The sequence below is a fragment of the Aotus nancymaae genome, unplaced genomic scaffold, assembly GCF_030222135.1.
Source record: "Aotus nancymaae isolate 86718 unplaced genomic scaffold, 86718_ANA_hifiasm-v0.15.2.pri h1tg000131l, whole genome shotgun sequence".
Classification (NCBI taxonomy): domain Eukaryota; kingdom Metazoa; phylum Chordata; class Mammalia; order Primates; family Aotidae; genus Aotus; species Aotus nancymaae.
In genome coordinates this window covers 1,173,096-1,201,038 of record NW_026988546.1, presented here as the reverse complement: position 1 = coordinate 1,201,038, position 27,943 = coordinate 1,173,096, and the positions used below count along the sequence as shown (strand labels likewise).

Genomic DNA, 27,943 nt, shown 5'->3' with positions numbered 1-27,943 from the left:
TTTAAACTGTAGAAGACAAATGTTGAAAAAATTTTTAACTTTATTGAGGAAAACTTTAAGCAGAAACAAAAGCAGGTTTAGTATAATAAACCTCTGGGACCCTTACCCAGCCTTACCAGTAATCAACTCTTGGCTGCGCTTGTTTCATCTTACCCTGCTCATTTTCTTTCTCCCCCAGATTATTTTGAAGAAAATCCCAAATATCATAGCATATTTACTTATATGTATATATTTTAGCATATATCTGTAAAAAAAAAAATCCATTTTTTCTCTAAACATAAGTACTATACCATTTTCCCACATAGAAAAATAACAATAATTGTAGCTGGCAAATATTAATAGCACTGGAATTTGATGCTATGTTTATTTCAGTCCCTTTCCAAGACATCAGGGAAATCTTTTAGTATTTTACAAACATTTGTATGTTTTTCAGTTTGTGTAAGTGTCCTTCATGTGTCCATAGCCTCGATTTTGCTTCATGCAGTCCAATCAAGTATGATAGCTGTGAGAGGAAGGTTATCTCCCCATAGCGCCTGCTTCAAGTGGTGGGCCTTAGCAGTTGCTCCAAGAAATCTAGGATGTCTGGTAGCTATCCATTAAGTTCAACAGAGAGAAATTTTTTTTCACTTAAGGGTTAATGGCAACATTGTGTTCTCCTGACTATACTTACCATTTGTGGGGAAAAATGGAGCAAGAGGGCTCTAGTTGAGGAGGATGACACGGTAGGAATACTAAACCTTCTATCTAATGGTTCAGCCACCTGCTGGGGTCCTCTTGGGGCTTCGGTTCTCTAGGTAGTGGCTGCTTGTGGAATGACATACCTTGTGTCTTGTGCTCTTACTGCTGCCATTGTGGCAGAAGATGCACCCGGTATTAGGGCAAGGAAGGAAGAGGTGAGACTCTCTGGTGGGTCTGGACCCGTTTCTGGATAGGCTGAGGTGCCATGAACTCAGTTGACCTTTAGACAAACTGTGCTGCTGTTATTTACAGGTGTCAGTGATGGAGTATGTCACTGCAGTTGTCTGCCTTGGGTTTCCTCTATTTACCGTGGATGGCCCCAGAGGGGTAAGAATGTGGTGAAGCTGAGTGCTGGGTCATTGGCAGTGGGAGTGCATGCCTCGTCCAAGCTGACGCTGAGGTTGACTGAGTTGCATGGCTGATCCTCCTGAGTGGAGTTTCCAGGTCAGTGCTTTGTGAATATGAAGAAGCCAGTTCTAAAACCTGTACCTGTTTTAGGATGTAGATGATCCCCTCTTGGATATGAAGACTCCAGTCCTCTTTGTCATTGGTCAGAATTCCCTTCAGTGTCACCCCGAAGCCATGGAGGACTTTCGGGAGAAGATTCGAGCTGAGAACAGCTTGGTGGTGGTTGGGGGAGCTGATGATAATCTCAGGTGGGTAGATTCTCCCAGAGCTGCAAGAGAGCTGTGTTACAGTGAGAAATGCCTGTAAACTGGTAATGTAACTGTAGACCAATCTGGTTCAGTTAAAAGAGAGCATTAAAAAAAATCTTTTTTAATGTTTAAAATTTCAGATTTATAAAAAGTTACAACATTAGTACAAAAAAATTCCCGTATACCCTTCACCTGATTTTATAAATGTTAACCATCTTACATAGCCAAAGGGTAATTCTCAAAATCAAGAAATTAACATCGACATGATACTATTATCTGATATATAGACTCACATTTCATCAGTTGCTTCCCTAATGTTCTTCTGGTCCAGCATCCAGCCTAGGGTCACACTTGGATTTAGTTGCCATGTCTCCTTGGTCTCCTTTAATTTGATAGGGTTCCTCCATCTTTGTCTTTCACAACCTTGAACTTTTTTTTGAGATGGAGTCTCTCTGTCACCCAGACTGGAGTGCAGTGGTGCAATCTCAGCTCACTGCTACTTCCACCTCCCAGGTTCTGGATAGAGTGAATCTATTGAGCTCTAAGTATAGGAATTCTGGAGTGGACTGTCCTGGGCACTGTGCTTGACTTCTCCGCCCCCCCCCCCCCCTTTTTTTTTTCTTTGAGATGGAAATTGCTCTTGTTGCTCAGGCTGGAGTACACTGGTGTGATCTCAGCTCCCTAAAACCTCCATCTCTTAGGTTCAAGCAATTCTCATGCTTCAGCCTCCTGAGTAGCTGGGATTACAGGCATGGCACCCACCACCACACCCAGCTAATTTTCATATTTTTTGTAGAGACAGGGTTTCATGTTGGCCAGGCTGGTCTTGAACTCCTGACCTCAGGTGATCTGCCCACCTCAGTCTCCCAAAGTGCTGAGATTACAGGTGTGAGCCACCATGCCTGGTCAGTTTCTTTACATATGTTATTTTGTTTAATCCCTACAACTCCATGAATGAGATGTGATGTTTCCCCGTTTTGCAGATGTGGAAACAGGTTTAGAGAGGTTGCACTACCTGCCTAAGACTTAACATGGCCCTCCTTGTGGGCCTAGAAAGTAAGCAACTCAGAAAAGAAATACATTCTTATTTTCATAGGATGCCATGGAATGTTTAAGAAGTAAACATGACATCCTTTTTGTTTCTTAGAATAAGCAAAGCAAAGAAGAAATCTGAAGGATTGACTCAGAGCATGGTGGACAGATGTATTCAGGTAAACAGTTGTTTTGTGTGCTTTTCTCAGCTAGGCTTGCCTTTCCGTAGCCTTTTAGGTTTGGTCTTTTTGGTAGTGGCCTCTTTGGCTCTGAAGGGCTCCACTGGGGCCTCTGGTAGATCTCAGTCATAAGCAAAGAAAAGAAAAATGAGAGTGGTGAACTACTGTAAGCAAAGCATCTGGAGGAAGAGTGTTAGAAAAGTGGTGGAGTGTGACCACCCTAGAACTCCTCCTGACAAAGGCACTTGGTGGTCTTCTTGAACCACAGTTGCTTGGAAGCCTGGGATTTGTGCTAGGCTTTGTTTTAGTGGAGAAGGACTGGCACATCCGGATGCCAGAGCTGAAGGGGAATCTATTTTAGTTGGAAACTATATGAGAGGTTCCTGTTCTCCAGATGAGAACTAAAAGGTGTTGGTTGGCTCCTCTCTACACTAGGATGAGATTGTGGACTTTCTGACTGGAGTGCTCACTCGTGCTGAGGGTCACATGGGCTCTGAACCTCGGGATCAGGATGCAGAGAAGAAGAAGAAGCCCCGTGACGTGGCCCGCAGAGACTTGGCCTTTGAAGTCCCTGAGCGAGGCAGTCGACCTGCCTCTCCAGCCACCAAACTGCCCGCCTCGCCCTCAGGCTCAGAGGTAGTGTGAGCAGAGAGGGGGCGCTTTTGCTGGGGAATCAGCACCACAGAGTTGTTTCCTTAACTTTCTGGGGATTCCTGTGTCTTGTTAATGCCGTGTGCCTGTGAATTACTAGAAGGGGAATTCCAGAGAGACATGCCAACTGGTAGTCAGATCCTAATAACATTGGTTCATCTCTTGGCCTTCTCACCTTACTTAGGATCTCTCCAGTGTGTCCAGCAGCCCCACCTCCAGTCCCAAGACCAAAGTGACCACAGTGACCTCTGCCCAGAAGTCCAGTCAGATTGGAAGCTCTCAGCTGCTGAAGAGACATGTGCAGCGGACAGAAGCTGTGCTGACCCACAAACAAGCTCAAGGTATAGGCACCTGGTCAGTTGCCCCTCTTGGGTCTGTCTTCTGTAGTTCATGTCACATGGCAGTTACACAGTATTGATATCTACAGCTTTTTTCAGGGGGATGCGAGAGGCACCCTTTCTCACATTTCTGTGCAAGCAAAATTCAAAATTAATTATTGAAATGAATGTCAAGGGTTCTGAATTAGTGGGGCTTTGTGATCACTAGTTATAGCTTTGTTTTGCTGTTCTGGGGAGGCTAGGCTTTATGAACAGTCTATTGACCTAAACTTTTTTCTACTACTAATTGGAGAAGTACGTCTTGTTCCAGGCAGCCACTCCTCTAGTCAGGGCTCTCCAATCATATGTACTGGATGATGGATTTTATTTATCAGATTCTAGGGCAACTCACATGGCATCATGCCCTTTCTTTGACCCTTGAAGTGTTAAGATTCCCACTGAGACTTGTAGTGAAGTTTATCAGGGTTCTCTGTATGTAGGTTTCAGATGAGGCTGGAAAGTATTCATATGGTTGAAAGTAAGATTCTTGTTTGGAGAGCTGTGAGTGCAAGGAGCTATAGAAAAGGGAGAGTTCATTGGGTAGGGAAAGAAAAAACAGCGGCTCTGTCCTCCTTCCACCACATTGATCCAGTTGGGTGGCCTTGAGGTAAGGCCTCTTAGGCATTGATGCTTGATGATGTGTCCAGGAGCATGTGTCGCCTGGGCTTCTCAGGAATGGGGGTGCCTGGGAAGAGGCAGCAGCCAGAGCTGGCTGTCTGGCAGACAGATATGGAGGGAATAGGAGGCTCATCTGCTTACTTTCCCTGTGTTTTTTTTAGTGGAACCAAAGGATCAGAACCAGAACCCAGACCTCTTGTGAGTTTGCTTGTAAGAGGATGGTACTAACAAGGAGTAGAAGTGTGAGTGGATGGGAGAAGTTGAGAAATGAGGCCAGGCCTCGAGGGTCTGCACAGATGCTCTGCCATGGATCTTCATGAGTGGTGGCCAGAGCCAAGTCCCATGTGGGCAGTGTGTCCTTAGACTTTTGATGAAGACAGAGCTGGCAGTCTGCTCTGCTTCTGGAGGGGGTGATTAGTTGAGAATCTAAGGAGTTTTGGAAGGCTGATTGGTGAGCTGGGTTTGAAATAGGGACCCAGGGTGTCATGGGGTAGAGTAGCAGTTTTAGAACCCTGGCTTAACAGAGCTGATGGGCAAACAGGGAATGCTAATAGTGAGTATATATGGAGTCCTTGCTGTGTGCCATGCCCTCTTCATGGCACTCACCTTCCTGTAGTTCGTTGAGTTTTGGCACGGCCCCATGAGGCAGGTAGTACTATTCAGTTTTAGATGCTTTAACAGACCTGCTTCATGGCAGAGTCAGGTTACCAGGCAGTAATTTCACAAGGAGCCCCTATTGGCCATTTTCTACAACCTTTTCATATTTTTCTTACTCCCTCTCTTTTTCTCCCTTCTCTGGCTGGCTGTGATTCTATAATTCTTTCTGATTCATTCCAGCACAGTTTGCTGCTTTTCTGAAACAAAATATGCTGGTGAGGAAAGCTCTTCCTCCTGGCACCTCCTCCTGTCTCTTTGGTGAGTATTACTCTTTCTCGCCTACTCATCCACTGCATTCTGCTCCTTACCCCCTTATTTGTTTTCCATCTCTGCCTCTCATCTGCCTCAGATTGGTTTCCTCCTGTTCTTTTCTCTCTTTTTCTATCTTTGTATTCTTTTGTTTTGCTGACCACTTTTGCTTACTCTGTAGGCTTTGCCCTTTTTCCATTCTTCTGTTTGCTTCTCATGGTGTTTTTCTTTTTTGTCTCTTAGTGTGGTTCTTTCTTTCACTGTGGTTTTGGCTCTGCTGCTTTTTTGTATGCCTGTAAGTCTCAGTTTCCTTGTGTGTTTTTCTCCCTGCCTCTTGTCCTGTGTTTATCTGGTGGCTATAAGCCTACCAGCCACATATCAGCATAGAACCTGAAATGACTTTCCTCTCCACCCTCCTTCCTACTCTGATTTTAGCCAGTGCCTTTGTCTCCTAAGCAATCTTTCTAGCTGGTTATGCCCTGACTGGCCTCATGCCAGGAGCCCTCCTCCCTCCTCATGTGACTGCTGCCTTCCTCCCCACCCCAGTCTTTGCTTCCCTGTGCTACAAGAGGACCAAGGTGGACTTCTGGGTTTAAAGAGGAGGGAATCTTTGAGGAAGCTTGAAAGATAATCTAAGAGTCCAAAAAGCTTGGCTGTATACATGATGAGCCTGTTTGATTCAGTGGAAGCAGAAGCCCATGTGTGAACAGATGACCTTTATCTGTACTAGTACACATGACCTGGGGACTAGGTTGTGACATGGGCCAATGTTGCCCTGTTACTTGTGGGCAGAGATGTGAGGTTGCCTGGTTGAGGTGCTGTCTCTCCTAGTAGCTCCTCAAAGCCAGTCTGGTGACAGTCCTCTTCCATTTCCTTCATTTGGCAAGTAGATCCTCAACCCTGGGCTCTTAGGGCAGGGTGGGACTCTTGAGAGCCTTTTGGAAAACTCTATTTTTTAGAGAGGACTGGGTGACCTGCTCCTCTATGGATTATTGTAGAATGTTTAATGTCCCCAACTGTGTGATGATGTGGGGAGGGCTTGAGACAGAAAGATGATCACATTTTTGAGTCTGGGAAGGACTGTTTACTTGTTGTGGTGAGTCCTCTGTTTTTGATGTTGTTGCTATTGGCCTTGGCTGGACAGGGTCAGGCTGTCTTCTGTCTTTTCATTCCCACCAACTCACGGCCCGTTCCCTTCCGACTCCAGTGCAGGATGAAGGATGGCAAGGGAATCATCCTCTAAGAAGGGCAAAGTGGGGTGCCCCTTGGGCGGGGCCTGAGTGAAGTGGGCCTGAAGCACGGCCAGACTTTCCTTTGAGGGGTGGCCTTGTACATAGGGTGATTCTCCTGTGTGTCCTACACATGGCTGTGTTGGTGCTGGTATTAACTGGGTGTCTGTTGGGCTTTTTTGGATTGTGGAAGATTTCAACTCAGCTCTATCTCTTAGTTCCCATTTCATCAGAACCAGTGGAGGAAGGAGAGAAAGAGGATCTTAGGGTCCATCTGAAGCGACACCATCCCTCGAGTCCTCTTCCTGGCAGTAAGACCTCCAAGCGACCGAAGATTAAGGTGTCCCTTATCTCCCAAGGAGACACAGCTGGAGGGTCTTGTGCTCCTTCCCAAGGAAGTGCTCCAGAAGGTGAGTTTCTCTTGTTACGTTTAATTGAGAACTGACTGAGTTCTCCTAGGTACACAGCATTGCCCCTTGGTGGCCACTCACCAGCATGTCAGTCAGCCTTGGATTCATTGTGAGAGATGCCTGAAGCAGAGAAGGGGTAAGGCTGCACATGTGAGTAAAGTGGGCAGTGAGTCCATCTGAATCGGGAGCAGGCAGGCAGACTATGAGAGGAAGCTGCACCATCATTCAAAGCATCCTATATTTTGTTCTTTTGTTTCAATTAAAGATACAGAATATTTAAGGAAGTTTAGAAAATGGAAGGAAAAAATAACCCCAACTCTCCCTACTCTAGCATAGTTAATCTTTTTTCATCTTCCAGTTTTTGTCCATAATATCTTGCATTTAGACTAAGTGTGGAACCTGGAAACATAGGGGCCAAATAGGACTGACGAGGGGCCTTGGAGTTTTCTGTTTTGCATCTGCAGGTGGGAAGCCCATCACCATGACACTGGGGCAGGCTTCAGCAGGGGCCAAGGAGCTCACAGGACTTCTCACCACAGCCAAGTGAGTGTTGTACCATCTATCTCTATTCCTTTTTTCCCTTAACTCTGTTTCTGGTTCATTTGGTGCTTTGGAAAATGATGGATTCTGGATTCTGTCAGTTTTGGCAATGTGACTTCCTTCTGATTAGGATCTTTGTCTTGTTATTGGGTTAACTCAGAGTTCATTTTTACTTAAAGATTGCAATGCCTCCCCTGGCTTTTGCTGTAAGTCCTGAGGACTTTTAGAAGACTAGAGGCCGGGTTCAGAAAATAGGACAAAGAAGCTGAAGGTTCTTGGTTTGTGTCTGCTGCCTAAAGCCATACTGTACCCCACTCTGGACCCTGCCTGTGTTGCTAGGGCTTGCTGCCCTGTGAACTTTGAATAACAGAGCTCCTTCCTTTGTCTCCAGGTCCAGTGCTTCTGAAGGTGGAGTCTCAGCCAGCCCAGCCCCTTCAGTGGTCTCTAGCAGCACTGCACCCAGTGCCTTGCACACACTGCAGAGCCGCTTAGTGGCTACCTCTCCTGGCAGCTCCCTCCCAGGTATCTTGTGGCCCAGCATTCTCCCCTTCCAACACAAAATTTTTGGTCCACTGCTGGCGGGTGGTTCTGGGAAAGCATCCCTGGAGCAAAATCTGCAGGATGGGCCTCTGGGACTCAGGGTGGTTATAGATTCTTAACGTGAAGCTGGAATTAGCTTGGGCAGAGGGATTCCTTGGCCTTGAATAAATGCAGTGAGTAAATGTCCTGGTCTGCAGGTGAGTAAATGTTCCAGTCTACAGGTGCTGTATCCTCTACTGTAAGAAGAAATAGCTGATAGGAGATATATGTATAGTCAGCCTTCCTTATCCACAGAAGATTGATTCTAGGACCCTCACCACTACCAAAATCTACGGATGCTCAAATCCTTTTTATTAAATTGTGTCATAGAGTTGGCATTCTTTATCCACAGGTTTCTGTCCGTGGTTGTTTGAATCTGTGAATCTGCTGCAAAGCCCACAGATACTGAGGGCTGACTATTGTTTCATTTTGCTGTTGTAAGCACATCTCACTAAATAAAACTGGAAATGGTGCTATACTGGGCATTAGCAAAATGAGACATTTTTCTATCTGTGCTTGTCTCTCGCTTTGTCCTACTCCCTAACCCGGCTTTGAAATGCCTTTTGCCTGAACCCAGCAGGGCCAAGGCATTGCAGAAACCCTTCTGGCTAGGTGTGGTGTAATCCCAGCACTTTGTGAGGCCGAGGTGAGTGGATTACCTGAGATCAGGAGTTCAAGACCTACCAGCCTGGCCAATATCGTAAAACCCTGTCTCTACTAAAAATGCAAAAAATTATCTGGGCTTGGTGGCGGGTGCCTGTAATCCCAGCGACTTGGGAGGCTGAGGCAGGAGAATCGTTTGAACCCCAGAGGTGGCGGTTGCAGTGAGCCAAGATCGCGCCATTGCACTCCAGCCTGGGCAACAAGAGTGAATCTCTGTCTCAAACAAACAAACAAACAAACAAACAAAGAAACCCTTGTCATTTAAGAGAATCTGCCTTATTACTTTGAAGCTACTTCCTTACTGCATTGATTGCGTGAGGTGAAGTGAAAGTTGGGTATTTAGAATTCTTTTGTCTTAAAAAATTCTTCACTGGAAAGAAAGGAAGGAACTTGGATTTCTCAAAGTGGTCCAAAATGTATGACTGATGGTTTGCAGCAGGTGCAGAGCAAGTCCAGGGCAGTGTCTGGCATAGTACCTTTCCTATGTGCCATCCATTGTGTGTGTGCCTGGCTGGGGAGACCTTCTGGCCTTCTTTCTGAGGACAGGAGGGTGTTTGTTCAAGAGCAAGCACCATTGATGTTTTAGTTGGTGGTGAGGGTGGATGGATGTGGCTGCTCTTGGGATAGTGCAAGTGATTGAGTCTCTACTGATTCCTGCTGTGTCCTTTCTTAGGGGCCACATCAGCCAGCAGCCTCCTCCAAGGCCTCAGCTTCAGCTTGCAGGATATCAGCAGCAAGACCTCTGGCCTTCCAGCAAATCCTTCCCCAGGACCAGCCCCACAGGTGAACGTCTGCTATCTGCTGGGCTGGGCAGGTGTAGGGAGGAGGCCTCCTCAGCTTAGTTGGTTTTGGCAGGGAAACTAGGTTTGGAGTCAGTGGGTCAAGGACAAATAGCCATCTAGCTACACAGCGGGGATCTTCCAGAGGTTAAGGTCTATCACTTACTGTGTGACCTTGGGCAAGTTTCTTGACCACTCTGTTTTTGTTTCCTGGTCTATAGTACCTCCCTCATAGAGTTGTTGTAAGAATGAAATAATATATGCAAAATGCCTGGAAGAGTACCTTGCATGTAGTAGGCACTCAACATATGTTAGCCTTTAATAATATGCTGTGGGCCCTCCAAACTCGAACGTTGCTGTTGGGCAGCAGCTTCTGATCACCTGGGCTTGTGTGTCCCACAGGCCACCAGTGTGAAGTTGCCCACCCCCATGCAGAGCCTGGGTGCCATCACCACGGGCACCAGCACCATTGTCCGTACCATTCCTGTGGCCACCACTCTCTCCTCCTTGGGTGCCACTCCTGGTGGGAAGCCCACAGCCATCCACCAGCTGCTGACCAATGGGGGCCTCGCTAAGTTGGCAAGCAGCCTCCCTGGCCTGGCTCAGATCTCTAACCAAGCATCAGGTGAGTCTCTCATGAGAACTGTGGGGACTCCCAGATCTGGGATCTTCCCTCAGGACCTTCCCATCTCATGTGGGCAAGGTATGATGTTGAACCCAGTCCCACAGGGTCCTGGCATTGACCTTCGGATTCAGTTGTGTGGACCCATCCTTCAGAGAGGTTGAGAGAACACAGGCTGTTTCCTGTTGCCTTTCAGATTGACTGATAGGGCATAGATGACCCAGCAGGGGAGGAGGCCAAGGGGCTGTGTTATGTGGGGGAGAAACTCTTCAGGAAAGGAAAACCTCAGCAGAAGGTGGAGAGTGTGACTCAAAAATACTGCTTCTCTCTCCTTATCTTAGGCTTGAAGGTCCCCACCACCATCACTCTGACACTTCGTGGCCAGCCAAGCAGGATCACCACGCTGAGCCCCATGGGCTCAGGAGCAGCTCCATCTGAGGAGCCGCCTTCCCAGGTGCTGCCCTCCAGCTCACAGGTGAGTCTGCCAGAAAGGACTGAAGACATGGGCTTCAATACTGGGAAGTTTGGGACCAGCTGACTTGCTGATTGAAGGGGCTGCCCATGCACTGGAAAGACGAGGTTCAGATTCAAATCTGGACTCTGGAGTTTGTGGCTTTATAATTTTGAGTGAATCATGGACCTCTTTGAGTCTCTTCTTCTACATCTCTCCCTGAATATTGTGAAGATTACATATGTTCGAGGGAGTAGCAGTCTTCAAGCTGGCCTTGAACCCTAGGCTAAAGCAATCCTCCTGCCTCAGACCCCAAGTATAATACTCTTTTCTTTTTTTTGAGATGGAGTCTTGCTCTGTCACCAGGCTGGAGTGCAATGGTACAATCTCGGCTCACTATAACCTCTGCCTCCTGGGTTCAAGCAATTCTTCCACCTCAGCCTCCCTAGTAGCTGGGACCACAGGCGCATACCACCACACCTGGCTAATTTTTTTGTATTTTTAGTAGAGACGGGGTTTCACTGTGTTGGCCAGGATGGTCTCGATCTCTTGACCTCATGATCTGCCCGTGTCAGCCTCCGAAAGTGCTGGGATTACAGGCATGAGCCACCGCGCCCGGCCAATACTCTTTATTTGACATTGGCTTTCTAGCACTGTGCCTTCCCATATCTTAGCATTTATTGCTGTCTTTTTAGGGCACAGCTAGGTTTTTGTAGGTCTTACCCAGGAAGTCATGATTAGTTCTTCTTAGCTGATCTGATTTCCATTGTGACCTTTTCAAGTCAAATGTTTCTAATCTTAAAACGGTGATCTGAGGAGCCACTCAAAGATTAGAAGTTAGGCCCAAAAACAGTTTGAGTCCAGTATTGAGTGTGCTTTCCTTCAGTATCTGCTGTGCAGCTGAGGCCTTTCTTATGTGTCCCTATGCTTTCCATCACTTCAACCTGCTTGGGAACTGGGGTGCAGGTGATAGTTCCTGAGCCATTCTGAAAGCTCTTCTGTCTCTTCCTCTTTAGGGAAAATACTGCAGAGAGATCAACACGTGACATTCATTGGGGTCATAGCTACCTTTTTTTGCAGAGGGATGTAAATGTTTTTAATTCTTTTTTTAATTATAAAAATGATAGTGCTTATTTTAAATAATTCAAACATTATAGAAATAATTAATTTAGAAAGGGAAAATTTCCTGTGATGCTATTCCCAGAGATGATGTTCACTATTAATAGCTTGATATGGATCCATTCAGAATTTTTTTTCCTACACAAAGTATGTTATTTTATTTATTTTATACAAATATAGGATCACAGAGTATGGACTATTACGTAACTTGCCTTTTTTTATAAATCATGTTGTGACACATTTCCCTGTCTATGTCTTTTCAGAGACTGGCCAATATTTCTTTTTCTTTTCTTTCTTTTTTTGAGACCAAGTCTTGGTCTTGTCACCCAGGCTGGAGTACAGTGGCAGGATCTCAGCTCACTGCAACCTCTGCCTCCCAGGTTCAAGCAATTCTCCTGCCTGAGCCTCCTAAGTAGCTGGGATTACAGGTGCTCACCAACACACCCAGCTAATTTTTTTGTATTTTTAGTGGAGATGAGGTTTCACCATGTTGGCCAGGCTGGTCAAAAACGCCTGAGCTCGTGATCTGCCCGCCTCAGCCTCCCAGAGTGCTGGGATTATAGGCTTGAGCCAGCACGAGAGGCTGGCTAGTATTTCACTAGGTAGATGGATGAAGGTGTATTTCACCACCTCCTGTTAGGTAGAAAACTGGGTACTATCTTAGTTTTCGATATTTTTAAAAATGCTGTGATGAACACTCTTGCTCATTATTCTTGTGTACCTCTGGGAGCATTTCTTTAGCCTAGAGAATAAGTAGAGGATGTGTACGTTTATTATCTGGGCAACTGCTCACTAACTGCCCTTCAAAAGTTTTGCTACTTTACAGTTCTACCCATGGTGATGAAAATATCTGTTTCATACGCTTTTAACTGTTGTGGAAATCAATATTTTTAACTTTATTAATTTGGGTGAAAAATGAAATGGTTTTAATGTGCATTTTCCTGATTACTTATGAAGTTGTATGTCTTTTATGTTTGTCTTACTCTTTATTTGTGTTATAGTGGCTTTATATATTCAGATGTTAATTTTTTATTCGTTACAAAAGTTGCATACATGTTATTCCTGTTAGTGGCTCATTTTTTTTTTTCTTTCTATTGAAGCATTGAATGTCTTTTAACTTTTATTTCTGGATCATACAGCCATTTAAATTTCTCATATAGTAAAATCTTTGAATATTTTCCTTTATAGCTACAAAGTTTTGTGCCTTAAGAAGGCTAGCCCTATCACAAAAATATAAAAGTAATCTTTTTTCTTTTTAAGATTTTAATTGTGGTAAAGCATATATAACATACAATTTACAATTTTAGCCATGTTTCAAGCATACATTTCAGTAGCATTGAGCACATTCACATTGTGTTACAGCTATCACCACCATCCATCTCCAGAACTTTTCTGTCATCCCATACTAAAACTCTCTCTTTGTGTTTTCTTATAATGCTTTTGTTTGTTTCCTTTAATTCCTTATAGTTCACTTGGAGTTCACTTTTGTATGTTAAGTGAGGTGAGGATGAGTCCATTTATCATTCCTCCACTCATCTAAAATCCACTGCTCTCACATTCTAAAGTACTGAACACACATGGCCTGTTCTGTAGTTTTGTTTTCTTTTGAGACAGTCTCACTCTGTCACTCAGGCTGAAGTGCAGTGGCACGATCTTAGCTCACTGCAACCTCTGCCTCCCAGGTTCAGAAGATTCTCCTGTCTCAGCCTCCTGAGTAGCTGGGACTATAGGCTCGAGCCACCCTGCCTGGCTAATTTTTGTGTTTTTAGTAGAGACAGGGTTTTACCATGTTGGCCAGGCTGATCTCGAACTCCTGACCTCAAGCGATCTACCCACCTCGACCTCCCAAAGTGCTGGGATTACAGGTGTCAGCCACCATGCCCGGCCAACATTTCCTTTTAATCAGTTGAAATCATGAGTTACTTTAATAGGTTTCCTAATATTATATCAAACTTTGTGAATTCCAGATTCAGTGGTTTTTTCAGTGTGTCCTATTCTTTTTATTATACATACAAGGAAAAAAGACCCAATCAAAAGAACAAAATGAAAAAAGAAAGAAGCCGAGTATTTCAAAAGAAAAGCATATCTATTCTGTTTTATTTTACTTAGGATTTTGGCATCTATATTAACCTCCTCAGGCTTTGGCCTATAGTTTTCTTCCCCTCCACCCCCTACTTTTGTGTGTGTGTGGCGTGCTTCCTTTTGTCTAGTTATGTAAAAGGGGTAATTCAATCTTTGTAGAATGACATGGGAAGTGCTTTTCCCCTCTCATACTCTAAAACAATTTTATAGTACAGAAATGATCATTCCCTTGATGGTTTGATAGAAGTGACCTACAAAGCCATTTGGGCCTATTTTTAGGGTGTCTTCACCTTTGCTGATGTCATGTTGATGCACAGCTAGAACACAGATTCTGCCATGTAATGAAGGAAAAATCCTGTGTTAGGTGGTCAGTCTCAGCTTGCCATGGCCTGGGCAGGCTTGTTACTGTTGAGAAGAGAATAGAGGTCATTGAGAATCCCCCTTTTCTGTGGCTAAATTGAAGCACAGAATAAAGATCAGGGTCTGGCTTTGTAACTGATGATGTTAACGTGAGATTAGTTTTCATCTTAATAAAATGGGTGTGTAATTGCTAGGAGGGGTCAGGTGGTGATTGTTTTCTAACAAGCAAGGAGATGTTATTAGATTAAGGCTTCTTGCTGATTCAGAAGCTTCTAATAGTTAACTCAGTGTTCAGACTGCCAGACAGAGCACTGGATTATGGGTCAGGTCATCTCTTTTTAGCCAGCTTTGTGATCCTGGGCAAATCACCTAGCCTCTGTGGGCTTTGGTTTTCTTACCTGGTTAAGTGAGGAAGTTGGCTTAAGTCACTGACTCTTGTGGTGGCAGGATCAGAATCTCCTCAGGCTTTGGGAACATGAAGTGATAAATGTTTAGAAACAAACTACCCATTTTTTGACATTTATGAGGCAATAGGAAATTTGAAAACTGACTGGATAGTTGTTGATACTATGGAATTGTTAACCTTTTTAATGTTTGATAATGGTATTGTTAGGATTTTAAAAACAGTCTTTTTATTTTGGGGTTCCATAATGCAGTATTTATGGATAGAATGAATTTGAAAAGTGAGCACCAACTAGACTTCTTTAAGAACTGTACAAGCAATTATCTGTTTTGTTTCTGGCACTGATTGGTATTTGCTACATGTTTCCTTTATGGGAATGGAGCATTGTATACTTCTCACAGCTGAGAAGCTGCAGGGAGGAAGAGGACAGAGACTGTTGTGCCCTGCATCAGAGTCCAGAAAATGCAGAAAATGGACTCCCTGCCTGTGGTTATAAGATCTCTCCCCTCTCTGTCCTGTTGCCCATACCAGGACCTTGTCAGCCTGGCAGGCAGCACTTCTAGCTGGAGGCCTATGGCAGTGGGCCTCATTGTAGCCTTGTAGCAGGCCGTGGGTGAGCTGGCTCACTCTAAGGTGTATTCATCATCAGAATAGAGCGATCATCTGTGCACAGCCCTGCCTTTGGGCAAAGGAACCCATGAGGTTTGGTTTTTGTTTCTGATTGAGATGAGGTTTTACCATATTGCCCAGGCTAGTCTGGAAACTCTTGGGCTCCAGCAGTCCTCCCATCTCAGCCTCCCAAAGTGCTGGAATTGCAATCATGAGGTTTTGATTGTCAGACTCTTCTTCATTTCTTTCTTCATGTGCTTTCCATCTTTCCTCCTTTTTTTTTTTTTTTTTTTTTTTAAGTAGAGGGTTTCACTCTGTCACCTAGGCTGGAGTACAGTGGTGTGATTATGACTCACTGGAGCCTCAACCTCTTGGGCTCAAGCAATCCTGTGACTTTGGCCTCCTGAGTAACTGGAAGTAAAGGCATGCATCACTATGCCCACCTAATTTTAAAAAAGAATTTTCGTAGAGAAGGGCTAAATTGCCCAGACTGGTCTTCAACTTCTGGGCTCAAGCAATTTTCCTGCCTTGGCCTCCCAAAGTGTTGGAATTATAGGCATGAGCTACCTTGCCTGGCCTTCCCTTCCTTACTGCATTCTCAGAGACCTCTTAGGAGTTTACCGAGGGTGAAATTTAGATAAGTGGGGAAAGCCTTGGTGAAAAAGGCCACCCTCTCTACTTGGTTCCTTACTCTTAGGCTGCAGGGCTCAACATTGATGGCATCCTCCACACACCTACACGTCTAAGACCTCAAAATCGATAGTGTCAGAATAGTCATGGAAATCTTCCCTTCTGTTGCCCTTTACAACTCACCTATTTCCTATTTCTGCCTATCTTTTCTGTCCTCATGCATAGTAATAATAAAAGGGGACCTTTGTAGTTGAGCACATATTACACTGAGGTGCTTTATGTGGATTATTTCATTTGATCCTCATAGTGACCCTGGAAAGTAGGTGCTGTCATTTACCTCTTACAGGTGAGGAAAAAGAGGCTCAGAGAACATAGGCACTTGCCTTAAAAAGTGGAAAGTTGAGTCGCTGACTCTAGAATCCATGTTCTGTTAACCACTTGGCAGCTAGAACACATGTCCTTGTATATACAGCTTTTTTCCTATTGAGAATTACTTCTTTAAAATAAATTCTCGGCCGGGCGCGGTGGCTCAAGCCTGTAATCCCAGCACTTTGGGAGGCCGAGGCGGGTGGATCACGAGGTCAAGAGATCGAGACCATCCTGGTCGACATGGTGAAACCCCGTCTCTACTAATACAAAAAATTAGCTGGGCATGGTGGCGCGTGTCTGTAATCCCAGCTACTCAGGAGGCTGAGGCAGGAGAATTGCCTGAACCCAGGAGGCGGAGGTTGCGGTGAGCCGAGATCGCGCCATTGCACTCCAGCCTGGGTATCAAGAGCGAAACTCCGTCTCAAAAAAAAAAAAAAAAAAAAAAAAAAAAAAAAATAAATTCTCAGGAGTTAGAATAATTGGGTTAAAGGGTCTGAATGTGATGATAACCTGTCAAAGCTTTGACCCTTCTTCACTACCTCTCCTGCCACAGCGCCTGCCTCCAGCACCCTGAAGATGCCATGTGATATGTCCTCCTTACCAAGTTGGTGATGGCTGTCTCATGGTGTGCCCTGGGCACATGTGTGGTCCTGCTGAGTTGTCCACGTGTCTGAAGACTTCTTTAAGACAGTCATTTTTGCCTCTCCGCCAACTGTCTTCAGAGTTGGACTGTTGAGTCTTCATAGAAACCATTAGGTTAGGTGATACGGCACCAGCAAGGGAAGCACCATCGTTCAGGATCTGCAAATCTGGTTCCTGGGCTCCCCAGCCTCTTCAGCAGATCTGACTGTGCATGGATCAGAGGCACTTTTTCCCCTGCTTAAGCTGTGGTTTGACCCAAACGTCAGTATTGGACCGCCTGCTGCATAATGAAAGTGTTTCCTTTTGGAGGTGTGTGCTACCCTCTGTGCCCAGTTGGGAGGAGACATCCATGTGGTCTGAGACTTCTGGGCTTCGGGAGTTAGAATGGAAAGCCCTTTGCTAAAGATTGGAGTCATCCTGGCCTGCCAACTGGTGGTACTGAGCCAGAAGGGCTTGTTTTGGACATCACTGTTGCCTTCGCTGAGCAGCCATGGCAGAGTGTTCCCCATGCAACTTCACCTTATAAACCACGCCAGATACTGAGTAGCTTGCTGACACCTGAAAACTTCCAGTTTTTGTTAGTACAGGCAAAGAGAACTAGGCTGTCATTTTTCAGCCTCTTTGACTTACTCTAGATGTTTGGAGCAGTGGTTGCCAGGTGAAACCTGGCCCCTTTGTCTCTTTTACCATGCTTTGGGCAGTTTCTGTATCCAGAGAATCCGCAGGTTCAGATAGACTGAAGAAGAGGAATGGAACAGCAAAGGAAGTGGCTTGAAGGATGTGCCAGTAAGCCCTGTGGTTTGGGCTTAGGTCTCTGCTCTGCCACCCAAGGAACTAGTGATTCAGTTGGAGACAAAGAGAAGAATTTGCCAAGTCAAAGAAACCCCAACCCCTGAAAATCCTCTGTCTCTGGTCTCTGGAGGTGAAGCAGGGGCAACAAGCTAAGGTAGTACATTGGCCATCCCAGGAAACTTGTGGCATCAGGACGATGAAGGCCATGCTTCAGTGTTTTTGTTTCTATTTCATGAGACTTTGTTTTCCTGCTTAGAAGTGGGAAGATGATCGACAGTGACTCTACTATGCAGGGCTTTTGATACCAGTGAGCCCTGTAGGTGGCAGTCCCTGGAGAATTGGTCACAGAAGATGGAGCTCTGAGCCCCTGCTTATCTCTTCATAACACTTGTGTGCAAAGATAGTTTTAGATTTGGTTTTGAAGCTATGCTCCAGAACAGGCTCCTACACTTAAAATGTTTCCAGTTAAGGTAATAAATTAGGCAACCCAAGTGTAACTCTATTCAGTGTCTTTTTCTGTAGGCAGGTGACCCACAATACAGTATATATCTTTACCAGTCCACCTGTGTTCAACCTGGGAGCCTTCCTGGCCAGTCTCAGTGGCAGCCAGAAGGGAGTGCATAGTGTCTAGGAGTCTCAGGCAAGGTAGGTCAGGGTATAGCGGGCAGAGGGATGTGTATGATAGGAGAGGGTAACCTAAACATCATACCTTCCCTCCCTGACCTGAAAAGCTGATCTCAACAGGATTTCACACAGAATTAGGCTATTTTTTGCATTAGCTGGTGACTTTCTGAAATTTCTTAAATTCAGGAAGTATTTAGTAAATTTGAGGAAGGTATGAAATCTAGAGGAGCTATCCAGGACCCATGGGTTTGATAGCTTTACAGGTAGGATTGTATCACACCAAAAGAGCAGAGGACAGTAAGACTATATGAGCTATGTAAAGCTTTTAGGAATCATTTAGGACAGACAGAGCCCTAACAAGGCATTCATGACTTAAGTTGTTGGCTCAGTGTATGCTGGGGACAAAGAAAAACTAACAAGCTGACCTGCCTTTATGGTAATTTCTAGTATGCTTGCAATGGATGACTTCCTGAGGTATGATCTGTCCACCTTGAAGAACTCCACAACTGAAGAAGGGGAACTGTGAGAACATGGATTGTTTTACACCTTGGACAGGATAACAGATGAAGTGGTTGAGGCCTAGAGTCATATTTTCCAGTTCCCTTTGCAAACTATAATTCTTGAAATGCAAAAGGAAGCTTTACCTATTCCATAGAAGACCTGGAATCCATAACCTCAGAAGATGATACTATTGGTAGAAAATTTGGAAGGATCAGGAAGGTCTTAAATTCTTGGATGACAGGCGCATGTTGATGCCCTATGGAGATACCCTTGTGCTTTGAGGTCACTGAGGTAGGAAGACCTGTCTACTCTTGGCCCCACCACTAGAACAGTCTTGGGCTGGATGGGTTATAGAGCTCAGCGGCTGTGATGGTTCTATTCTTACATTAGCAAAAACAATTAAAAACACCAAAAACATATGGATTGCTTCAGCTTTTTTTCAGTTGACTTCTTGTGTATTCCAGTAACCACCCAATGAAGTGGACACAGAAAATAGATCTAAGATATTGTAATGCCAGTGATCATCACCTCACCAATGCCAGGTCGTATGAGATGCGTACTGTAATTTCCTTTTTACAAGTGAGGAAACTGAGGCACAGAGCGGTCAAATAGCAGGAGATGGCAGAAGCAGTACTGGAACCCAGGCAGTCTGATGTTGGTGTCTTTTCTACCCTGCACTGTGCTAGGGTTCTGAGATGGGACACTGGAAGTGGAGATCAGCCCAGGGGGTGAGGAGATGGTGGCCTACATGTGACCTTTTCAGTTTACTTCCCATTGGGCCAAAAGTAATTGATGTTGCTATGGTGGGGCTCTTGGCTGAGCCTAAGTCAGTAGGTGGGGTCCCTCAACCTTGATCCTGAAAGATCAGTATCCCTTTGCACATCCTGTACCTCCACCCACCATAAATACATAAAGATTCAGAGATGAATGAGTGAATCCCAACCTCCAGATTATTTGTTAACTTATATTCAGGAGGACCTTCCTTCTAATTCCTAAATTCCAGGTCCCTACACTTGGCATTGGAGCCCTCTGGGTGGAGGTAGTAGTTTGGGTATGCTGCTTGGAGTATCCAGTATACCTGGACTCATCGTGCTGCCATTCTTAGTAGACATCTGGTTTGCTGCCTTCTCCCTCTCAAACTCTAGTCTCATTGACTTCAGCAGTCAGGTCAAGTGAGATGAGATTAACAATTAGATTGTTTAATGACAGCTGTCTTAAACTTCAGGAGCGTGGGGAAAGGGCCATAGCAAATTATGCTGCAGACAAGTGTTTGTTACCTTTTTATCTCTTTTTCAAGCACACATTTTAGTCAGGGTTGATGGCTGCAAGAAGAAATCCATTCACCACCAAAATATCCCTAAACTCTCATTAGGCATTTTTATAGACAAGATCGTCACGATTTTTGCTCCTTGCCTCATGACCTCAACTGGCTTGGAATTGCTGGGAACCAGTTTTGATCCTATTGTCACAGGACATTTTAGCTGCAGAGCCCTTTGTGGATGGCTGGTCTCTGTCATTCAGTTCAAATACTGAACATAACCTGATTGGCTCAGTCTCACTTGTGGGTTGGTTTTCCCTATCTCTTCCCACTCAGTCCAATCATAGTATCCAGAAGATGAAGTCATGTGGTTCATGTTATTACTTTTCTAAGGAGTAGTAGATGGATTTAAATAAAACAAAGCAAAACACTGCTAGGCTGTTAGATACGTATGTTTTTAACTTGCAGTGATAGTATAGTATAACACCCTTCACCAAGTTTCCCCTAGTACTTAACATTTCACATAACTATAGTACAAAATTAAAACCAGGATGTTGGTACAATGTGTTTGTATAGTTCTATGTCATTTTATCGCTATAACCACAAAATACAGAATGGTTCCGTCAGCACAACGATCTCCCTCGTGCCACCCCTTTGTAGTCACATCCATCTCCTTCCCGACCCTAGCAACCACTCATCTCTTCTACTTGTTCTAAATAGGATGATGTATAAATAGAATCCTACAGTGCATGGCCTTTTGAGATTGTCTTGTTTTCACTCAGTATCATTTCCTTGATACACATCCACATTGTTGTACGTGTGAGTAGTTCATTCCTTTTATTGCCGAGTGGTATTTTATGGTATGGATTTAGCACGGTTTGCTGTGGCAATTGTATGCAGGTATTTTTTTTTTTTTTTTTTTTTTTTGAGACGGAGTCTTGCTCTGTCCCCCGGGCTGGAGTGCACTGGCACAATCTCAGCCCACTGTAACCTCTGCCTCCCTGGTTCAAGTAGTTCCCCTGCCTCAGCCTCCCAAGTATCTGGGTGTAGTAGATCGGTCAGAATAGTGCAAGAAATTATAGAAAATGCAAACCTTGGAAGGTTAGAAGGTTTTGCAAAAGCCTCGGAAGAGAGTTATGGCTGAAGGCAGCCTAATCCTCTTACCTTGAGCTAATAGCAAAACGCAAATAACAAGGGAATATTGAGGAGTTTATATAAATAGCTTCTTTACTCATGTGGTCCTAAGACTGACCTTTGATCATCAGGTTCTCTAATCAGGGGCTCAGCAATGTGGTGTTTACTTGAGACCTTTGTCATTTAATCTGAACTAAGTAAATGGGAGGATTGCCAGCCTGTCGTGGCTGCTGCTGACTCTGGCAGAGATCCCCTGGCTGCACTGACTTGCAAGCCTGTGTCAGTGTATGTTTTTCGTCTGTCATATGGTTGAGTCTGCTGGTTGGACTCAACAGCTGGGATTACAGGTGCATACCTGCAAATTTTTTTTTTATTTTTTAGTAGAGACGGGGTTTCACCATGTTGGCTACATTGGTCTCAAACTCCTGACCTCAGGCAGTCTGCCCCCCTCAGCCTCCCAAAGTGCTGGAATTACAGGTGTGAGCCGCTGCACCTGGTCAGTTGTATGCAGTTTCTTATGAGAATGTGAGTTTTCATTTCTCTGGGATGAATGACCAGGAGCGTGATTGCTGGGTCATATGTTAAGTTTTTAATTTTTTAGGAAACTGCCAGCCCGGCCTGATGGCTCACACCTGTAATCCCAGCACTTTGGGAGGCCAAGATGGGAGATCTCTTGAGCTCAGGAGTTTGAAACCCCCAGGCAACATAGACCCTTCCTCTACAAAAATGTAAAGAAATTAGCCAGGTGTCATGGTGCATACCTGTAGGCCCGGCTACTCGGGAGGCTGAAATGGGAGGATTGCTTGAGCCTGGGTGGTCAAGGCTGCAATGAACTGTGATCATGCCATGGTACTCAATCTGGGCAACAGTGAGACCTTTCTTAAAAAAAAAAAACTGCCACTGTTTAAATTTTATGTAACATTTACATTCCTATTATCAGTGTATGAGAGATTCATTTTCTCTGCATTCCCACCAGCATTTTATCTTGTCTTATTTATATATTTATTTATTTATTTTTGGAGATGGAGTCTCACTCTGTTGCTCAAGCTTGATTGCAATGGCATGATCTCAGCTCACTGCAACCTCTGCCTCCCAGGTTCAAGTGATTCTCCTGCCTCAGCCTCCAGAGTAGCTGGGATTACAGGCACATGCCACCATGCCTGGCTTTTTTTTTTTTGTATTTTTAGTAGAGACAGGGTTTCACTATGTTGGCCAGGCTGGTCTTGAACTCCTGACCTCAGGTAATCCACCCGCCTTCGCCTTCCAAAATGCTGGGATTACAGGGGTAAGCCACTGTGCCCAGCCTCTTTTATTTTTCATTTTAACCATTCTAATAGTTGTGTAGTGGTATCTCACTGTGGTCTTTTAAGTTTGTTGAGATTTTTAGTCCAGGATATGGTGATCTATCTTGGTGTGTATTCTGTGGCTGCTTAAATGTGTTCTGCTGTTGGGTGAAGTTTTCCATAAATGTAGATAAAATTGTTGGTTGATGGTGGTGTCAAGTGCTTGTATTTCCTTGCTGATTTTCTGTCAGATTGTTCTGTCAACTGTTGAAAGGGTAGTGTTGAAATTTCCAACTGTAATTGTGGAATTGTCTATGTCTCCTTTCAGTTCTATTAGTTTTTGTTTCACGTGTGTTACAGTTTTGTTATTTGGTACGTATTTAGGACTGCTGTGTCTTTTTGATGGATTGACCCTTTTATCATTATGTAATATCCCTCTGTCCCTGTTAGTTTTCTTTGCCCTGAAGTCTACTTTATTTCACACTATAGCCATTCTACTTTTTTAAATGTTTGCATTATATATTTTTTATTCTTTTGTTTTGACCCTACCTATATCATTATATTTCTTTTTTTTTTTTTTTAAATTGCATTTTAGGTTTTCGGGTACATGTGAATAACATGCAAGGTTGTTGCACAGGTGCACACGTGGCAGTATGATTTGCTGCCTCGCTCCCCTTCACCTATATCTGGCATTTCTCCCCATGCTATCCCTCCCCAACTCCCCACCCCCCCACTGTCCCCCCTCCCCCCAACAGACCCCCGTGTATAGTGCTCCCCTCCCTGTGTCCTTGTGTTCTCCTTGTTCAACACCCACCTATGAGTGAGAACATGTGGTGTTTGATTTTGTGTTCTTGTGTCAGTTTGCTGAGAATGATGTTTTCCAGTTTCATCCATGTCCCTACGAAGGATGTGAACTCCTCGTTTTTAATGGCTGCATAATATTCCATGGTGTATATGTGCCACATTTTTCCTGTCCAGTCTATCATCGATGGGCATTTGGGCTGGTTCCAGGTCTTTGCTATTGTAAACTGTGCTGCAATGAACATTCGTGTGCATGTGTCCTTATAGTAGAACGATTTATAATCCTTTGGATATATGCCCAGTAATGGGATTGCTGGGTCAAATGGAATTTCTATTTCTAGGTCCTTGAGGAATCGCCACACTGTTTTCCACAGTGGTTGAACTAATTTACACTCCCGCCAACAGTGTAAAAGTGTTCCTATTTCTCCACATCCTCTCCAGCATCTGTTTTCTCCAGATTTTTTAATGATCGCCATTCTAACTGGCGTGAGATGGTATCTCAATGTAGTTTTGATTTGCATTTCTCTAATGACCAGTGATGATGAGCATTTTTTCATATGTTTGTTGGCCTCATGTATGTCTTCTTTTGTAAAGTATCTGTTCATATCCTTCGCCCATTTTTGAATGGGCTTGTTTGTTTTTTTCTTGTAAATCTTTTTTAGTTCATTGTAAATTCTGGATATCAGCCCTTTGTCAGACGGGTAGGCTGCAAAAATTTTTTCCCATTCTGTTGGTTGCCGATTCACTCTATTGACTGTTTCTTTTGCCGTGCAAAAGCTGTGGAGTTTGATTAGGTCCCATTTGTCTATTTTGGCTTTTGTTGCCAATGCTTTTGGTGTTTTGGTCATAAAGTCCTTGCCTACGCCTATGTCCTGAATGGTTTTGCCTACGTTTCCTTCTAGTGTTTTTATGGTGTTACGTCTTATGTTTAAGTCTTTAATCCATCTGGAGTCAATTTTAGTGTAAGGTGTCAGGAAGGGGTCCAGTTTCTGCTTTCTTCATATGGCTAGCCAGTTTTCCCAACACCACTTATTGAACATGGAATCCTTTCCCCAGTGATTGTTTTTTTCAGGTTTGTCAAAGATCAGGTGGTTGTAGATATGTTGTGTCGCCTCCGACGCCTCTGTTCTGTTCCATTGGTCTATATCTCTGTTTTGGTACCAGTACCATGCTGTTTTGATTACTGTAGCCTTGTAGTAGAGTTTGATGTCCGGTAGTGTGATGCCTCCCGCTTTGTTCTTTTTACTTAGAATTGACTTGGCTATGCGGGCTCTCTTTTGGTTCCATATGAAGTTTAAGGTGGTTTTTTCCAGTTCTGTGAGGAAGGTCATTGGTAGCTTGATGGGGATAGCGTTGAATCTATAAATTACTTTGGGCAGTATGGCCATTTTCACGATATTGATTCTTCCTAACCATGAACATGGAATGTTTCTCCATCCGTTTGTGTCCTCTCTTATTTCGTTGAGCAGTGATTTGTAGTTCTCCTTAAAGAGGTCCTTTACGTTCCTTGTTAGTTGTATTCCTAGGTATTTTATTCTCTTTGTAGCAATTGTGAATGGCAATTCGTTCTTGATTTGGCTCTCTTTAAGTCTGTTATTGGTGTATAGGAATGCTTGTGATTTTTGCACATTGATTTTGTATCCTGAGACTTTGCTGAAGTTGCTTATCAGTTTCAGGAGATTTTGGGCTGAGGTGATAGGGTCTTCTAGATATACAATCATGTCGTCTGCAAATAGAGACAATTTGACTTCCTCCTTTCCTAATCGAATACCCTTTATTTCTTTTTCTTGCCTGATTGCTCTGGCTAGAACTTCCAGTACTATATTGAATAGGAGTGGTGAGAGAGGGCATCCTTGTCTAGTGCCAGATTTCAAAGGGAATGCTTCCAGTTTTTGCCCATTCAGTATGATAATGGCTGTCAGTTTGTCATAAATAGCTTTTATTATTTTGAGATATGTTCCGTCGATACCTAGTTTATTGAGGGTTTTTAGCATAAAGGGCTGTTGAATTTTGTCGAAGGCCTTCTCTGCATCAATTGAGATAATCATGTGGTTTTTGTTTTTGGTTCTGTTTATGTGGTGAATTACGTTTATAGACTTGCGTATATTGAACCAGCCTTGCATCCCCGGGATGAATCCTACTTGATCATGGTGGATAAGCTTTTTGATGTGCTGTTGTAATCGGCTTCCCAGTATTTTATTTAAGATTTTTGCATCTATGTTCATCATGGATATTGGCCTGTAGTTTTCTTTTCTTGTTGAGTCTCTGCCGGGTTTTGGTATTAGGATGATGTTGGTCTCATAAAATGATTTGGGAAGGATTCCCTCTTTTTGGATTATCTGGAATAGTTTCAGTAGGAATGGTACCAGTTCCTCTTTGTATGTCTGGTAGAATTCGGCTGTGAACCCATCTGGGCCTGGGCATTTTTTGGGTGGTAGGCTCTTAATTGCTGCCTCGACTTCAGACCTTGTTATTGGTCTATTCAGGGTTTTGACTTCTTCCTGGTTTAGGCATGGGAGGAGACTACTGTCCAGGAATTTATCCATTTCTTCCAGGTTTTCTAATTTATGTGCATAGAGTTGTTTGTAATAATCTCTGATGATGGTTTGAATTTCTGTGGCATCTGTGGTGATATCCCCTTTATCATTTTTTATTGCCTCTATTTGGTTATTCTCTCTTTTCTTTTTTATTAGTCTGGCTAGTGGTCTGTCTATTTTGTTGATCTTTTCAAAAAACCAGCTCCTGGATTTATTGATTTTTTGTAGGGTTTTTCGTGTCTCTATCTCCTTCATTTCTGCTTTGATCTTAGTTATTTCTTGTCTTCTGCTAGATTTTGAGTTTTTTTGATCTTGCTCCTCTAGCTCTTTCAATTTTGATGATAGGGTGTCAATTTTAGTTCTCTCCTTTCTTCTCATGTGGGCACTTATTGCTATATATTTTCCTCTAGAGACTGCTTTAAATGTGTCCCAGAGATTCTGGTATGTGGTGTCTTCGTTCTCGTTGGTTTCGAAGAACATCTTTATTTCTGCCTTCATTTCAGTGTTTATCCAGTCAACATTCAGGAGAAAGTTGTTCAGTTTCCATGAGGATGTGCGGTTCTGGGTTGGCTTCTGAATTCTGAGTTCTAACTTGATTGCACTGTGGTCTGAGAGACTGTTTGTTATGGTTTCCGTTCTTTTGCATTTGCTGAGGAGTGATTTACTTCCAATTATGTGGTCAATTTTAGAGTAGGTGTGTTGTGGTGCTGAGAAGAATGTATATTCTGTGGATTTGGGGTGGAGAGTTCTGTAAATGTCTATTAGGTTTGCTTGTTCCAGGTCTGAGTTCAAGTCCTGGATATCCTTATTAATTTTCTGTCTCGTTGATCTGTCTAATATTGACAATGGTGTGTTGAAGTCTCCCACTATTAATGTGTGGGAGTCTATGTCTCTTTGTAAGTCTTTAAGAACTTGCCTTATGTATCTGGGTGCTCCTGTATTAGGTGCATATATATTTAGGATCGTTAGCTCTTCTTGTTGTATTGATCCTTTTACCATTATGTAATGTCCTTCTTTGTCTCTTTTGATATTTGTTGCTTTAAAGTCTATTTTATCAGAGATGAGAATTGCAACTCCTGCTTTTTTTTTGCTCTCCATTTGCTTGGTAAATCTTCCTCCATCCCTTTATTTTGAGCCTTTGTGTATCCTTGCATGTGAGGTGGGTTTCCTGGATACAGCACACTGATGGGTTTTGGCTTTTTATCCAATTTGCCAGTCTGTGTCTTTTGATTGGGGCATTTAGTCCATTTACATTTAGGGTTAATATTGTTATGTGTGAGTTTGGTCCTGTCATTTTGATGCTAGCTGGCTGTTTTGCCCATTGGTTGATGCAGATTCTTCATTGTGTTGATGCTCTTTACCATTTTGTGCGTTTTTGGAGTGGCTGGTGCTGGTTGTTTTTTTCTATGTGTAGTGTCTCCTTCAGGAGCTCTTGTAAAGCTGGTCTGGTGGTGATGAAATCTGTGAGTACTTGCTTGTTCACAAAGGATTTTATTTTTCCTTCACTTATGAAGCTTAGTTTGGCTGGATATGAAATTCTGGGTTGAAAGTTCTTTTCTTTAAGGATGTTGAATATCGGCCCCCACTCTCTTCTGGCCTGTAGGGTTTCTGCTGAGAGATCTGCTGTGAGTCTGATGGGTTTCCCTTTGTGGGTAACCCGACCTTTCTCTCTGGCTGCCCTTAGTATTTTCTCCTTCATTTCAACCCTGGTGAATCTGATGATCATGTGCCTTGGGGTTGCTCTTCTAGAGGAATATCTTTGTGGTGTTCTCTGTATTTCCTGGACTTGAATATTGGCCTGCCTTGCTAGGTTGGGGAAGTTTTCCTGGATAATATCCTGAAGAGTATTTTCCAGCTTGGATGCATTCTCTTCGTCACATTCAGGTACACCTATCAAACGTAGATTAGGTCTTTTCACGTAGTCCCATATTTCTTGTTGACTCTGTTCATTCCTTTTTACCTTGTTTTCTCTAATCTTCCCTTCTCGTTTTATTTCATTGAGTTGATCTTCAACTTCTGATATCCTTTCTTCTGCTTGGTCAATTCTGCTGTTGAAACTTGTACATGCTTTGCGAAGTTCTCGTGTTGTGTTTTTCAGCTCCATCAATTCACTCATATTCCTCTCTAAGTTGTCCATTCTCGTTAGCATTTCATCAAGTCTTTTTTCAAGGTTCTTAGTTTCTTTGCATTGGGTTAGAACATGTTCTTTTAGCTCACAAAAGTTTCTTATTATCCATTTTCTGAAAGCTGATTCTGTCATTTCATCACACTCATTCTCCGTCCAGTCTTGTTCCCGTGCTGGTGAGGAGTTATGCTGCCTTGTAGGGGGAGAGGTGTTCTGCTTTTGGGTGTTTTCATCCTTTTTGCGC

The 27,943-nt window shown here is 43.7% G+C and overlaps 1 protein-coding gene across 4 annotated transcripts in view; it reads left to right on the top strand.

The window, feature by feature from the left end:
• KANSL3 (KAT8 regulatory NSL complex subunit 3) overlaps positions 1 to 27,943 on the top strand; it is a 79,856-nt gene that overhangs the window by 26,086 nt on the left and 25,827 nt on the right. Inside the window, exons 9-21 of one of the 4 annotated variants that reach the window (XM_021671780.2) lie at positions 991 to 1,065; positions 1,237 to 1,394; positions 2,542 to 2,605; positions 3,041 to 3,241; positions 3,441 to 3,597; positions 5,089 to 5,166; positions 6,605 to 6,796; positions 7,261 to 7,339; positions 7,728 to 7,858; positions 9,252 to 9,361; positions 9,760 to 9,982; positions 10,321 to 10,454; positions 16,556 to 18,980. In XM_021671780.2, coding sequence (XP_021527455.1) covers positions 991 to 1,065; positions 1,237 to 1,394; positions 2,542 to 2,605; positions 3,041 to 3,241; positions 3,441 to 3,597; positions 5,089 to 5,166; positions 6,605 to 6,796; positions 7,261 to 7,339; positions 7,728 to 7,858; positions 9,252 to 9,361; positions 9,760 to 9,982; positions 10,321 to 10,454; positions 16,556 to 16,576 — 1,623 coding nt within the window. In that variant the 3' untranslated portion in view covers positions 16,577 to 18,980. Of the gene's footprint in view, positions 1 to 990; positions 1,066 to 1,236; positions 1,395 to 2,541; positions 2,606 to 3,040; positions 3,242 to 3,440; positions 3,598 to 5,088; positions 5,167 to 6,604; positions 6,797 to 7,260; positions 7,340 to 7,727; positions 7,859 to 9,251; positions 9,362 to 9,759; positions 9,983 to 10,320; positions 10,455 to 16,555; positions 18,981 to 27,943 lie in introns of those variants that run through there. The other 3 variants (XM_064371282.1, XM_064371281.1, XM_012436791.2) reach the window with 3 other exon arrangements.